Here is a 16,051-nt window from a genome sequence, read left to right on the forward strand (position 1 = left end):
GGGATAAGTTATAGCACATTATTGAAAAAAAAAAATCGAGGTCGACAACAACCTGCATTTGAATGCTGTCTGGGAGATCCGGGGCCAATCCACAAACCAGGTGCAGTTTAACAAGCGCAGCGGAGGGAGGCAGTTTCTGTGGCTGTTACAACACTGCACCTCCGTTTGCTCGCCACTGACGGCAACAACGTCATCATAATAATTATTATTACGACTTCATTGGGTATTATTTATTATGACGTGGAACAAGCCCCAAGAGGAATAAAAAAAAAAGAGTAAAATAGTGTTTTTGCGCAAAGGTTGGATTAATTTTTTTTAAAGCTATTAAAAAAACGAATAAACAAATAAAAGTCTCCAAATAGATGCGAGAACTTTCACGTCCACGTCAGAGAACAACTTTTAAATCCTCGTGCAAACTTTCCTTTCAGCTCCTCTCTCTCTCTTCTCGTGCTCTGCGCAGCGCTTTGCCCACCGAGAGGAGCAAACCCTCTCCGGGCTGATGATGGTCTCTGCACGATTACCCTATCAGGTGCAAACCGCTGACATGTTTCCACCCACCAACAACAAAAAAGCCTCTCTGTGCCCAAATCTCAAGTCACAGACGCACAAACACCACTGACAGGCACTGCTGCGCCATCACCGGCCACCCCCCTCAAAACGCCTCTCCAGGGATCCGCTGCCGCTGCTGAGCTTTCCGCACAGAATCAACACTTTTACTCTAAAATGCCAGGATACGTCTGTTTGTCCACTTTTTAGCGACTCGTCTCTGGTGGAAGGGCGTTTTTATACTTTATTTATCGACACCGCATTTACTTCTTTTTTATTTTATTCACCCTCCCGCAGCACTTGGCGTAGAATAAAATGACCCGTGCAAGGTGTGTGCGTCCCCCGCAGGTACGGACGGAGCCGAGGGGCTTGTGATCTCCGGAGCTGCGGGTTTTGGAGGATCGCGGTACAGCTCGATAGGTGCGCGCACAACCCGGAGGATATTTCTTTGGACGCAGGGGTTTCCTTTTTTTCTGTTTTTCTCTTGGAGCGGCTGAACTCTGAAATCCTCTGCGCGCTTGGCACCGATTTATGGACACGGATTCCGAGGAGCGGAGGAGAACACAAACAATACTCTTCTGGATAATTCCAACCCAACAAGGAAGCACCTAATGTTGCACTCCGTGACTCTGCTCCTGCACTCCGGCGATCTATCCTTACACTGGGATTCAATCTGCCACTTACCCCCGGAGCTTTGTGCGTAAAGGACGCGCAAGGGGAGCGAGCGCGAGCGAGAGGGGGGCGAGTTCGCCAACCTTTCCCTGGGCCCTGAATCTGTGGAAGCAGGTGCATTTCAGGTGGATTTCTGCAAGTCAAGATGTCTCTGCTGCCTTCGAGGTTCATATACCTGTAAGTGTCCCACGTCTGCGCCCTTTCTTTGCGCATAAAAACATACATTCTTACCAATAGAAGTCGCCAAAAGCCTCATATTTGCGCATTGCTGTCATTCAGGTAGGCTGCGTTTACACTTCATGTAATTGCCTCTGTGATTCACTCCCCTCCTCCCTTCTCTCCTCTTCTCTCTCCACTTAGGTGTTTACATGTTCTGGTACTCTATTTCCAGCTACAGGTATGTTTACTCCTTGGTTTTACTCCTTTTTTGTGCATGTGAGTGTTGTGTGCGTGTGGAACTGTGCAGCTCAGTGCTCATGACGGGTGACGGCTGTGTTCAGGGACTCAAAATATTACACCGCGTGCTTTAATTCAATAAATTATAAGTAATAAGCTCTAATAAGACATTTTGTTATTCAGAAATAGGCCCATGATGTGTTAGACCGAACATAAATGAAAAGAAAAAAAAACTAACAAAAGTACAAAAAGAATTATTGAATATTGCGATAATCAATAATGTAGAAATGAACAAACTTGCATGTTAAATACTACTGAATACTCTGAATACTACAACATGTTCGAGCTCTCAGCCTTAATATCACAGAGGCCAGCAAGAAAAAAGAGAAAGTGCAATCCCGGGATTTCTCCGGTGTGCGGATCAATAAAGTTTTATCTTATCTTAATAAAATACCATTTAAAGATTTCAATGCAGTTAATAAATACGTCTAAAGTGAAGACACTAATCTGAGACGCATCACTTGTTCCTGAATTTATCTTAATCTGACAATCTGGAAAAAAACACAAATTAAAACCTGTGTGTTTTTAATCTGTTCTTCGAGCAGCAAATCCGTTTTTTTGTGAAACTGATATTTTCATCTTTGAGGTTTAAAGTTTTTTATTTTATTTCAATCAGTTAAGTTTCATGTGAGTCGCCGTGCGCGCGCTCCTGCGCCTTTAAAGCTGATTATTGGGAGGACGTGTCCGCGCACAATGCACGTGCTGCTAATTTAAAAAATAATTCCCCGGGAGCCTCGTTATGACGTGAGAAACAAGAGAGAGAGAAGAAGAACAGCCATCAGCTCTCATCCTCCTCTTCCTCAAACAAACATCCTGCAGATTGTAATACACTCATTTTTATTATGTGTTCCAAAAAAGATCAGTAATTCTAACAGAAACCACTGGATGGCTTCAGATTTGACCTTTTGGGGACAGATATAATTGTATCTGTTGCATATTTCTATTTTCTTTTTGTTTCACTTTCACCTTCTCCTGCAGGAACCATCAGCTCAGCAATAACCAAAGCGTTTTCCACATTTTTAAACCCACTTTGCAAAGAGCGAAAAATCAATCAATCGATTAAATTCTATTTGAATAGCTCGTATTCATAAAATCAGGATTAACAAGGCGACACCTCCTCTGCCCTTCATCCTCTCAAGAATCAGAACAAACTACCAAAACTAAACTTTGAACATGGGATAGAAAAAAGCAAACCATAAAAAATATAAAAAACATAACCCCCCCCCCCGAAAACTGCAATGTTACGTAAGTGTGTTTGCTCTGATTATTCCAAAAGAGCTGGCACAGACAAAGCTGTAACATCGACTGACCACTGCAAACACGTAAGACAGGATGCAGCTCATGCAGAATGAGGCCCAACACACGCACACACACGCACACACACACACACACACACACACACACACACCCACACACACACACAAGGTGGGGAGATAAATGATAGCCCCTGCTTTTATTCAGGTTTTGTACTTCAGCAAAAGTCAGATTTGTGATAAAGGCAGAAGAAATGAAAATGTGGCTCCTCCAGTAGTTTCACCTCTAATCACCAAAGTAAAAACAATGACGGAATGACCCTTTATCTCCATGTCATACCTCTGTGATTGTAACCGTGAATGGAAGTTAGCTTCAGCCAACGTGCGTGTCTCTTCCTTAGTTGTGTGTTTGTCTAACCCCGTCAATCTGTGTGTGTGTGTGTGTGTGTGTGTGTGTGTGTGAGACGGGAGATAAGACAAAAAAGTGCATCTCAGATGGAAGCGTCCTCGGTGGAGATGGGCACCAGACGTTTTGAAGTTTCAAACATATCCGTTTTCATGCTATGTCTTTGAAGAGAAGGAGACGGCATGATAAAAAAGAAACCTCTGGGTTGCCAGTGTTTCACCTCCACCATGTGCTGGGGCTTGTCTCTGCCTCCACGCGAAGAGGCAACAGTCTGCCGAGCGCACTTTAATGTTTGTTTAGAGATGGGGGAGATCTGGGGATAAATCCCTCAGCGCTCTGTTGTGTGTTTGAGGCTCGTTCTGAGGGAGACTCCACCAGGACGCTGATGTTTGGCTTCTCTTCATCAATGGACGCGTCTTGTTGGGAGTAAACACAACCTCATTTTCAATCAGCCCGGGTTCATTGGGTTTTGCATCAGAGGTTTTTGTCACTCGTCAGTCAGGGCAGCCGGACGAGTGCGATGACGTCTTTGAATAATGAGTCACGTTGGTTTAGTCCTGGTTTGCTGAGCAGTCCTGGCTCCATGCTGCTCCACGCTGAAAGGGAACATGCCGACTCTGGAGATCAAGATTACAAGGATTAAATATGTCGTACGAGTGCGTTGGACGTTACAGGTTCTTGTCTAGACTCTGAGGTATCAGTCCTCATATTTGAATCTGTCTCATCGTGCAGTAAAGCTGTAAATCTTCCCGGTTGAGTCCTGGTCCGAGGTGACAGCAGGACTCCTGGTTGTGGTGGTCTTGCGGTTGTTTCATGTTAATGGAGTTAATGCCTCCTATCTAGAAAACATTGAGATATAGGTCTTTAGTTGAGATCGTATCTTAAATTCAACCAATCTCCACCAAATTGGCCAAACTCATAGTTTTCAATCCCTTAACTACGACAGATCTACGAACTATTCCCTGAGAAACCAGTGAATAACTACCCCCCCCCCCCCCCATTGTCCAGATCCGCGTCAAACTTCGACGAGTTCGTTCATGTCCGATCTACCGTTTCTCCACCAAGTTTCGTGTAAATCCGTTCTGCAGTTTTTGCGTTATCCTGGTGTTGGACAAACAGCTAGCCAAAATGTAAAACCACTACCTCAATGAAAAAGGAAATCATAACCGAGGTCCAACCCAGTGTCCAGGTTTTCGCCGGATCCAGCACCTGACAAACTGGTTTGACACCTGGTTGTCGAGGATCTGCCCTCAGATTTGTGCAAAAGTTTATTTTTCCATTTCCTATATTTTGACTTTAAGGTTCGCCACCATTTCCCAATGGTGTTTGCTAGATGTCATTAATTTACCCGGGTTAGAATAACAAGGACCCGGGGTATGTAATGTGTATATAATTAGCCACCTGAGAACAGCCACATAAAAAGCCATTACTGTGCAATTACCACACCATACAGCTGGGGAAATGGGATCTTGGCGTGAACTGAGATTCCAGGGCTCCTGAAAGTATACCTTTCCTCTCGCCGCTCCACATGTCGGGGGGGGGGGGGGGGGGTTTCTTTTTTCTGACTAGTCCAACGATTTCCGCGAGTCTTCAGGACGAACCCGACCTGACTCGTAAACGTTAGGCGAGGGATTCCTGAAAGGCCGAACAATGGGATTGGATCAGAAACCTGCTGGTGCCTGAGTGTTTCTGGGGCTCAAGGTGCCTCTCGCCATCGCCCGTCTTCCGCCTGCTGCATTTCCTGATTTATGGACGCGGCGTCGCCTGCGGGCAGATATTTGTTTGATGATAGTGCAACAGGTCCGGGTGCTTCAGGTGTATAATTGCTGGTGGCTCGCTCGCTTGTGGAAATGGAGTACAGGTTTCTCAGCACCGCCCCGGGCTCACGCTGCTGCTGCCTGGGTGCAGAACCAACAGAGGACGGCTCAGCTGCACTTGTTCTGTGGGATTTACAGTTTGAACGCTGACTTTGTAAAGGCATGGGTTAGGGCTATAGGAGCTTTGAAATGTATCATATATAAAAATTTGCAAGTTAAAAGCAAAGAAAAGAGTAAAATGCTAGAGTCGCAGTTTCCAGGTTTTTATCTCCAAGTTTGTTTTAAGCCCTGAAGCACAAAAAACAAAAGTCGCACATTACAATCAACACCTGTGTCATGACCACCTCTCGCTGTCTCTCCTCCATTCCCCTGTCTCTCTCTCTCTCCCTCCCTTTCTCTCCTTCCTCCTGTCTCACGCCACTCTCCAGGAATCCCAGCAGAACTCTGCGGATTTCAGGTTTTACATCGAGAACCACACGAGGAACCCGGACGACGTGAGCCGGAAGCAGGTCCGGATCTACCAGCTGTACAGCAGGACCACGGGCAAGCACGTGCAGATCCTGGGGAAGAAAGTCAATGCCAACGGAGATGATGGGGGCAAGTATGGTATGGGAGAACTCCTGTGCATCTCACCCGACACTTAAACCGTAAATAAATAAAAAGACGAGACACCATCACCGTGCACGAGTGTTGGTGCCTCTTCAGTTCATTCTCACTCCCTCAGAGGTGTTGTCTATCGGGAAACAGTGGGTGTCAAAGTTTGGACGCCACCAACTCCTGTTTGGGAGGCATGTGAAGAAGTTATAGACCAGTAATGAGAATGGTTGTTTTGCTATCGTGCAAAACATTCCTCCATGTTGGTTTCTGAGTTTCCCGGCATGTTTTGAGGCCACGAGTGACACAATCCTTTCATATTACTCAACTATTACTTTTCATATTGTCTCCAAATGGTGAAAAAATTGCAAATCAGGGACATTTGACAGTGAATTGTCCTTGAAAGCACAAAACAAAGATAAAACTATATCTTTAGGATTCTATTTGCTGCGATTCTTCTCATGTAATCGGAGATATGGATAACCACGGGGCCATCTATCACTGAGAAATTATCCTGTCAACTTGTAAATGTTAAGCATAAAGACGACTAATCACCCAAATTTTATACGTCTGTCAACTTTAAGTATATCCTCTTCTCTGTCTGTGCGGACTTGTTCGCCGTTTCGGATCAAAAACATAAAACCCCGGCGCACACGAGGTAAATTGCTGGTCCCCGTCGTGGCCTTTGATGCAGTGGCAAACAAACACGAGGCCCAAGCGACCGGAGTCGTCCTCTCCTGCAGATCTGGAGCTCACAACAGCTGAGTCACTCTGAAAATTGCTGGTCTCGAACGCCTCTGAGTGAGTGAGTTCAGTCACAGATGCGGCGAGGCGAAGTTTCCTCACTGCTTGTTAGAGCTTGAGTGGAAGCAGATCCAATTTTTTTTCCCATGAGGCCTTGCCAATTCCACCCTCCGCCCCGTCGTCCCCTCCTCCTCCACCTCCTCCTCCTCCTCCACCTCCTCCTCCTCCTCCCCATCCAGCTGCAGTACCTGGCACCTGTGAACTCCTTTGCACTCACTAATAATAACGCTCAGGAAGACGCTCTGCTCGCTCTAATCCACTCGGCGGCTCCGTGAAGACAGAGCATGAACCCAGTGCATGGGAGATATATCACCTCAGGTCCAGGTCTGTGCAGCTAAAGTGTGTGTGGGGGGTGGGGGTGGGGGGGGGGCGTATTCATTATTTGGAAGAGACGAGAACGATCCCTTTCCAGGACGATCTGTCGTGAGCGATGCCCCGTCGTCCACTTAGAGTAGATGCTTGGTCACAGCCAAAGGCTTTTAAACTGATAAAAGGTTGAGATCGGGAATTATAGCACGTCCCCCCCCCCCCCCCCCCCAGGAGAAGTGATGAAGCTGTGCGTGCTGCAGAACTCACCGTGAGGCTGCAGTGAGCTTTAAAGCTACATGACGCAGGTCAATTATCCAGTTCTCTCATTAATGCACTTTTATGTACCAGCTATAGCCTCCTGTGGAGTATATAAAATACCCATAATGCCCCAAAGCTAATGTACACAACATGTGGGTGACCTTTCCTAGACTCACATTTAGCCTCAGCATTCTGTTCTCGTTAGCGCAGGACGAGCCGCTGAGGTTCCTCCACTCAGACGACCTCCGGAGATAAATGAGCAGAGAAGAGTTCGGCTCCCATTCGAATCCCATAGAGACGTTTTAACAACCATAATATCGTAACCATCCCAGGTAGATTTACCACAAACGACAACGATGTTCCTGTAAAAGCCACAAGTTCGAGATGTCCTTTCACCTACCCACAATCCTCAGGTGCACTCGCGAGGTCCCTGATTGGTGGAGCTGGTCATGTCGGCCACAACCGGATCGTTCATCGATTTCTCGAGTCCAACGGGATGAAAATCACTTTCCGTTGTTAAATTGAAGGAGAAACGTGCTGGAATCATTCGCAATGGATGATGGGAAACGTAGTTCCTTCCCTCTTAAAATAATTACATTGTGTTTTTACCCTTTCTCCATTTCCAATATATTTATCTTTCAGAATAAAACTTAGGATTTAACTATTTAAAAATAAATGGTGAATTCTAAATTCTAAAGATTTAATTGGTGTTTATACACTGACACATTTTAAGGTGGTGGATTATTACGGTTCTGAACGAGCTCACGCTGTATATAAAAATAACCACACCTCCCTCCTGTGTTAAAGTAAACACCGCTGCCCAGTGGTATTGATGACGCTGCGATTTCCCCTCAGTGTTGTTTGTGCTTCACTGGAACCACGACTCGAAGCGTTTTAATTAAGTTTACTGAAGCCCGCCGCTGCCAGACGATCGGACCGTCGCTGGTTTTGCTCTTCGAGGACGGTGGGGGGGGAGGGAGGGAGGGGGGTTGGGGTTTGGCCGGGATCACTCACAAAGGACGGCTTACAGCAGGAGGGAAATATGGTTTTATCTGATGTTCTGGGTCGAGGCTTCATACCTGAGGTCGCAGAGACTCGGCCTCTGACTGGACTCGTTCACGGGATGTGAAAACCAGATCTGTTTCCATCGGAGGGATCCAAAGAAAAAACCTTCCCACTGAAGCGCTCTTAGAAAAAGAATACCCAGTGACAAAAGAAATAACTTCTATCTTTCCCCCCCCCCCCGGTTTCATTTCTGCAACAGGTTTCCCCTCTTCCCACTCCCACTCCCCCCCCCACACCCAACCCCACCCCCCCACCCCAAAAGGTTGGATTTGAGGGTGGAGGGGGGAGGAGGAGAGAGGAGTTACTTCTGCCCCCGAGCCCGTCCCGTCCCCTCTCCGTCCATTCTTCCCCCTTCTCCCTTGAGCGCTACTGAATGGCCCTGTGTGTTAAACAAATGGATCATCTTAACTTTTTGATTGAGTGAGCACAGACTAAAGGGAACTTGAAACCTAATCCTGAGGGGCACATAACCGCTCCACAAATGTTTGGGCAGATCTCTTTGCTGGTCGAGGGGCGAGCACAGACAAAGGTGACCTCGCGGGGGTTAAAGTTTGAGCCGGGGAGGATTGAAAAGTAGAAAAAGGAGCCGCCAGGAAACGTCTTCAGAGCGGATTATTGCCGCGTCTGGATGAAATGATGATGGCGTTGTTGACTCGCTGCTTGTACGATAATATTTAAAGGATTGTTTAAGGGGAAATTACACTTAAATACACCTTTAAAAGTTTGCTCTGGAGACCCCCGTGATTCAACGTTTCCTGTTTGATGTTGTGTTAGAAAACATCTTAGTTTCTGTCCGCTGGGGATTTACGATGATTGAAATTAATTGTTTCCTGTAATCTGTCACGCAAGTTAAAGGGGATTTCCTCTCCAGTGCAGCTAATATTGATGTTTGACTGCTGGAAAGTGACACTTTATTTAAGAAGTCTTCACCTAATATCCCTTAACTGTAAACCTTTACACCGATTCACAATATATTGTTAGTTTAAGCTCTTTGATTTTAAATATCTTAGTTTTATTATCATTTATGGGACTAGAAATTCAATTAAAGCATTTTAAAGTCCTGGCTATATCGGGAATTTCTCCCAGGATTGTAAATTAATGTTTAGGCCTTGACATATCGGCCTTAATTGTTAAAACATACCGTTTTATGAAATATGTTTGTGTGCATTAGAAAGATTTATCCATTTTTACTGACTCTCCTGTTTCCCTTTTTTCTTGCAGCTCTCCTCGTGGTCGAGACAGAAACGTTCGGGAGCCACATTCGAATAAAGGGAAAGGAGAGCGATCACTACATCTGCATGAACGAGAAAGGCAAAATAGTCGGAAGGGTGAGTGTCGATTTTCACTTGGAGAAACTCTGCATGACACCGACATGACAAGACGAGATCTTTGTTTTAAGCCAGCTCTTAATCCAGACTGGATCCAGCCTCCGATCTGCTTCCTCCTGCTGTTCCCGTACACCCTAACAAAACCCCTTTGATAACTCACAGCCATTCTTCCATTACGTAATCGCCCAACTCCTTTGACACTCGATCAGTCAATTACGGACTGCAATCACCACAATGCATTGAGAGACTAATGGTCACTTAGGAGGAATGCCATTGCAATTATATCACTTAGTCACACCAGGTGGCCACGAGCGCAGGACGACTGCGTGTGACTCCGCGGACGACGGCGCCGAAATGGAAAAGAAGTTACTATTCCAGAAAGAACGAGATTGTGTCGCGTTAATAAGTCGCACACACGCTTTCCCTCCCTCATCGTGGTCGTCTGTTAGAAACCTGCGTTCTGAGTTTTTCGGTTGCAGGGGCCTCGTTTGTTTAAAACATGTTCTCTGGCTTCCTCCTTTACAAAAAAAAATGAGGATAAATCAACTTTTAAATGATCGGTTTGTTCTGTGGTTTTCAACTTGCTGTCACAAAGATGTGGAGAGACTCAATTCAGCTTTTTAAGGAATCTTTTTCACCAAAATTACCTAATTTTGAGAATCCTTTCCCCCCCAAAAAACACTTTTGAAGTACTAATAATTATTTTCTGCGTTTTAGATTTTAGAAACGACATCAGCTATGAGCCATTTTCAGGAATGAACTCTGGAAACACTCGGAACGATAAGATCCAGACTTTCTCCAGATTTATGCCTTTAACTTATTAATAAAGTATCCAGAGATTCTATGATCAGATGCATTTGCAGAAATCTCTGCAGCGTTCAAGCTGAGATCTTTGTTGGCGTCTTCTTTTTCACATCAAATATTTATGTTTATGTTTTGCTTCCACATCATGTGAGAAACATTTTCAATACACCGATTTGCTCACGTTGAACCTTCTGGGAAACTGGTTTTGCTTCATGTTCCATCCTCGCATCAAGTTTTATAGAAATGTGTTTCTATAGTTTTTGAGTCATCCTGTTTTCAATAACCAACAACAAATCAAACAGACAAAACAACAATCATATAGGGGTGAAAACAAAACTTCCTTTGGGGAGGAAATAACATTTGAACTTTCTATGTTGCAATAAAACCTGATTTATTCACCTTTTAACTACAGTGACTGTATTTTTCTGTTTCCTCAAAGCTCCATCATGCTGAGCAACAGAAATAAGCCAGATAAACCCGACCGTTCATTCTCCACGTTCATGATTAATCAACGTGCTGTTTTCTCTCCTTCCTCCTCGCAGCCCGACGGGAGGAAGCAGGAGTGCGTCTTCGTCGAGGAATTCCTGGAGAACAACTACACGGCGCTCGTGTCCGCCAAGTACAAGGGATGGTACCTGGGCTTCAACCGGAAGGGGCGGCCCAAGAAGGGCTCGCGGACCACGCAGCGGCAGCAGGAGGTCCACTTCATGAAGCGCCAGCCCAAGGGCCGGACGGACCTGCAGGAGGAGTTCCGTTTCACCACGGTCACCAAGCGGACACGAAGGGCCCGGCGGTTAAAAACAAACGCCAAGAGGAACTAATGGGGGGGGGGACAGCACTAATTTTAGGGTGGGGTTGCAGGGAGGGGTAGGATGGGGCGGGTACACAGGGAGGGGGCAGGTGTGTGTGGGGGGGTGGGGTGGGGTGGGGGGGTCTTTCACTGAAAAATCTCAAGCTTCTTCACTTCGGACAGAAAAGAACAAAACAAACAACAGCAAAAAACACAACAAAAAAAAAAAAGTCAAAGATGTTTTATTTTTGTATTTCAGGACGACTGAATATTTGCTAACTCGTGGATTCTCTCTGGGTTTCGATGTCTTTGTGCTCACGTGTCTCTCGTCTTATTTATACTGGACAAACTAACGGACTCCTGAGCTCCTGTCGGCCCTCGGCCACGTCTCTCAGCTTCTCCTTCTTTTTGACAACGGGGACCGAAAAGCAGGAGCCGACGCAACGTTATAAAAATCAGCCGACTAGAGATTTATTGGAATACCTGTCGGGGGGGGGGGGGGGGGGGGGGGGGGGGGGTGTGTGTTTGTGTTGCCTCTTGACAACGCGGATCCCATACCTTCCACTGGAATCAGACACCATGGAGATGAACTGAGTGAGAGAGAGAGAGAGAGAGAGAGAGCGGTGGCAGGTGACACCGGGCCGCCGGGACAACTGTGTAGCTTTGAGTGCAATATTTTACGTGTCTCTCTATATCTATTGCTCCCCCCCCTGCCCGCCCCTGCTTCCTTTTTGTTTTTCCACCGTATGTCTCTCAACCTCAGCTTCACTTCACGGCTCATGGAATGTGCCGGAGCCTCTTCGAGTGCCGTGTGCGGTCACCACCAGGTTTTCCACGCAGCCGCCTGTGATGCGGCTGAAAACGTGACAAGCTTTGACTCGTCGGGCACCGGCCTTGTTCCAATAAGAAAGGAAGCGCCGGTTCATAAAGTAGACAAAGTGTTCCAGCTCCATCAGAGTCGGGAGACGGGTGTTAATCCCCGTTGTCTCGACCCCCCCCACCCCCCCGGACTCGCTCTTCATCGCGTGCATTGACGTTCGCTCTAGAAAAAAAGGATTCTTTTGAGTGTGTGCTCGCTCGAGAGTTGAGTGGGGTGGGGGGGGGGGGTTGACGATGAAGACTTCCTCTACCTCCCAACCTACTGTCGGCGTTCGGTTAATCTCAAGAAACCTCTGGGACGACCTCGCTGACCTTGAACTTGGGCTCTTTTGTGGGTTTCTCTGGGAGCTCATCTTCGACTCTCACTGGATGAAAGCCTCAGAGAAGCTTTTCAGGACGATCCAGACTTTCCCCTTAAGAGAACACACCACCCAGATGTTTCATCCAGGATTCAGGAGAAACGTTCTGAGCAGCACGTGCTGGAGTCTGAATCCTAAAGGGAAAACGTGTGTGTGCTTCAAACTCTGGCCTCTCCTCACCTGTAGTGTGTATCCACCTGCCCGCCGGCCGGTCTCTGTCTTTGTATGACATGCTACTAACAACATGACACATGTATGATTTTTTTTTCGTTTTTTTGTTTTTAAACAAATGTAAGCAAAAAATAATTTTATGACTATTATTAAGATATTTATTGCCTCCCTTTGTAAATAAAATGTGATGAGTTTTATTTGGCCTCTGTTAATAAAATGAGGACTATATTTTAAAGAAAAAGGATCCAGCTCTATGTCTCTCTTGCCTTCATGTCCCGGGTCCGACACGTTCACGATGCCGCCTGGTAGAGAAACGCTGCAGGTAGCGATCGGGTTCAACATAGCGAACATTCCCTTCCCTGCATTCTGCCAAGTTATGCATTTTTGTATACAAACCCAAAGTGAGAGGACTTCTCTTAAGGTCAGTTGTTCTGTTGCAACATCCCAGAAAGGCTTTTTATATCTTGAAAAGGGCTGCGAGGTCACGTCTGGTGTGTTTCACCTCATTTTATAAATCTAAATACACACGTGTGTATTGGGGTTGCGGGTGTGTAGTAAGTTACGCAGCGTCAATAATGCAACAAAAATAAACTTGTGTTATTGGTCGGGAGCAGAGGACGACCCGAGCGGAGACAATTCCCTTTGTATCTTGTCTTTTGCCCGTCGAGCACTTTGATGTGTAAACGCTCACAGAATATTGTCCACATTTTTTCCATCTTTTAAAAGCGCCGGAGGAATGTGGAGTAGCACGTCTCATAATGCCGAGCGCTGGAATGATGTTTACAGCACCCGTCAGGCTGAAAGATGGCGGCTTTGAGGGAGAACCAAAAAATACTTTTGTTTAAATTCCTCGCAATGCTATCAGTCGCGCCCCCCCCCCCCCCTCCTCTTTCACTTGACTGTTACCTCCAGCAGATCCAGAAGCCCCCCCCCCACGCTCCGTCATGGGATTTGGGACGTCTGGCCCTGCTTTTAAAAGGTGGAAACATGGCGCTTGATGTGTGACCCAGTGATTCGCCATTAACACAATAGATCAGCGCTGAAGATCCCGTCTGTCGGGGGAGGGGAAAGGTGGGGGGGTGGGGTGAGGGGGGGATGGGGGGCACACTGAGACGCTGATGTGACTTGTTAGATTTCTGTGTTTAATGTTCCTTCATCTTGTCTTCGTCTCTTTCAACTGCTTCGTGTCTCCTCTGTGTGAGGACGGCATTATTCATAGACGAGGGGGGGGGGGACATAAAAACTGTCTTTACTCCAGTAGAAGTACACTTACTTGTGTTAAAGTACTGATTCAACTTCTTTACCCAAGTAAAAGTATATATGTTTTGTATTAAAGGTCCGGTGTGTAAGATTTAGGTGAAAGCGATCGATTGGCAGAAAATGAATATTAAATAATCCTAGTGATGTTTTCCACTGGTGTGTTTCATCTAAATTGTACGAGTTGTTGTTTTCTGTACTCTAGAGTGGGCCCTTTATATTTAAATACTTTATATTTCAATAATTTATATGTAAATACTTTATATTTACATCAGGAATGGATCCAAACTGGACAAACTAAACATCTTTGAAGTTTTTATGAAAAATGAAGGTTTCCACAGATTCTTTCATGTTTGGGAAGAGGAGGGTGAGGTGAGGGGTGTTCAGCTGCAAAATGACACTTCACCACTAGGTGTCACTACATTCTACACACTGAAACTTTAAGTATAAAAAGAAAAACTTCCCCTCTAAAGGTCATTTCCACTGGTTTATCTGTGTTCAGGCGGAGCAGCAGGTGCAGGCAGGATGTAAAGTGTTAATTCTGAGATCCACAGGTTTTTGTTTCCAGCACATTGACACCGGTGTTGTGCTCTCATCACCAAGCTCCCTCATGACATCGCTGTTGGTGTCTTCTATGTGTTGGGCTTCGTGTTTTCATCCAGAGACATTTGCTTTTTGTTTTGTCGAGTTATAAACGCTCTCGGTGAATCCTGCTTCTTCAATCGGATCATTGGAACATTCTGCAGAGGCTTCTTCTTCCTCTCGTCTGTTTCATAATGATACGTCTTTAACACAAAGTTGCGTGATCTGCTCTGATGGATACACAACAAGGAGTCATCTTTAAAAATGAAAGGAATGTGTTAAAAGTTAGCCAATAAAAGTAAAAAGTTAGTAAATATTCAAGAAAAAAAATAACAGTATTTGTACTTCGTTACTTCTCAGCAACTACTTAAGAATAAAATAATCTAAATTGCACCTTATGAAAAGTACTTTGTCCTTTTGAAGTTGTTAAAGTTTCGTCTTGTGTGTCCCTGTCGGCAGATATCTGGTCTTGACTGGATGTTCAAATCAAACCTTGCACATGGTCAAGGAATTTAATCAATGCAACTTTCGAAACCCTCCGAATTCTATTTATGAGAGCGAGAGGCTTTTCTCTTTTTTTCTTCCCGTCCGCATACTTCAGACCTGACCAAGCACAGCCGCACTGCATCTGGGTATATTGACATTTAAACGAGCGCCGATGGTTTCCAACGTGTCGACCGATTCGCAATAAGCAGACGACATTTTTGCATAAGCCTCCCGCCAGGCTTTTCTCTGACTCAACCTTTGATCGCTGGGGGCTGGACGCTCTTGGAACTGGACCAATAACTTCAAAATGAAACATAGAATTCCCTTTTGCAAAGGCCGACCCCTTCCTCAAAAGAGGTGGAATCTTTAAATGCAGTCGCGCCTGCCAAGTAGTTTATATTCTATTATTAGAGAATCCCAGCACAGTGACGCCACGCACAATGGATACAGTATGACCAGGGAGCGGTGTCAACGCTGAGAGAAAAACATTGTGGTCCTGAATAAGTTACACAAACTTTAGTGGAAGAACCGAAAGTGGCTCTTTGGCCTCGAGATCATCAACCACACACTTAACAATTAGCCCTGTCAACAGAAATGTGTTCGGGTTGAGCCGAGGAGAGATCTTTCTCTGATTGTTACTGAAACTGTCCCTCAAGGTCAGTGAAAAACAAAACTGCCACGCCAAACCCAACACGGTCCAAGCTGAAATGTACCTTGTGTCATTAGAGGCAGTTTCACGTCACGTCACTTACTGTCAAAACAGGAACGCTGCTGCTGCCGCCCGTCTAACTCCGTCTGAACCACAGCCGACCGGTCGCCTCTCTCTACGTCTGTGGGACCAACAGGGGAAACACTGTGATTCTCAGAGTATTTCTGAACACACGGCTGAGTTGTGTTTTCACAGGATTACAAATGTGCTTAGTGTACGTACAGTTTGTGGAAAGAGCCCGTCTGGGTTTCCCTCAGAACAACATCTGGCCGGCGGGTTATGAACCGGGGTCAAAATAAAGGTCAAACCTTTCCCATCTTCTTACAGCTCAATGTGAGATATTGATTTTTATGACATGTCTGTATACATAAGATTTATTCAAACCTTGTTTTTTTACAATTTTAAATGTTTTTTTGTTGTTAAAGTAAAAGAATCCTTTATTATCCAAGTGTACTTTTACAAATCAAAAACATGCAAACAAATTTCAAACACACATTGTATGTTGT

The 16,051-nt window shown here is 45.5% G+C and overlaps 1 protein-coding gene across 1 annotated transcript; it reads left to right on the forward strand.

Annotated features, from left to right (window-relative positions):
• The first annotated feature begins 626 nt into the window (after positions 1-626).
• fgf24 (fibroblast growth factor 24) lies at positions 627-11,133 on the forward strand. The gene is made up of 5 exons (XM_062393907.1): positions 627-1,395; positions 1,579-1,615; positions 5,579-5,756; positions 9,402-9,508; positions 10,855-11,133. The coding sequence occupies exons 1-5, from the start codon at positions 1,364-1,366 to the stop codon at positions 11,131-11,133; spliced, it is 633 nt and encodes a 210-aa protein (XP_062249891.1). The 5' UTR covers positions 627-1,363.
• Positions 11,134-16,051: the final 4,918 nt, after the last annotated feature.

Source organism: Platichthys flesus, chromosome 8 (assembly GCF_949316205.1).
Source record: "Platichthys flesus chromosome 8, fPlaFle2.1, whole genome shotgun sequence".
NCBI classification, from domain to species: domain Eukaryota; kingdom Metazoa; phylum Chordata; class Actinopteri; order Pleuronectiformes; family Pleuronectidae; genus Platichthys; species Platichthys flesus.

Excerpts from the sequence above, each read along its gene's own strand:
- fgf24 (XM_062393907.1), top strand. The coding sequence starts at position 1,364 with ATGTCTCTGCTGCCTTCGAGGTTCATATACCT. Across the intron at positions 1,616-5,578 it reads TACTCTATTTCCAGCTACAG|GAATCCCAGCAGAACTCTGC; the intron begins GTATGTTTACTC and ends GCCACTCTCCAG. Across the intron at positions 9,509-10,854 it reads AAGGCAAAATAGTCGGAAGG|CCCGACGGGAGGAAGCAGGA; the intron begins GTGAGTGTCGAT and ends TCCTCCTCGCAG.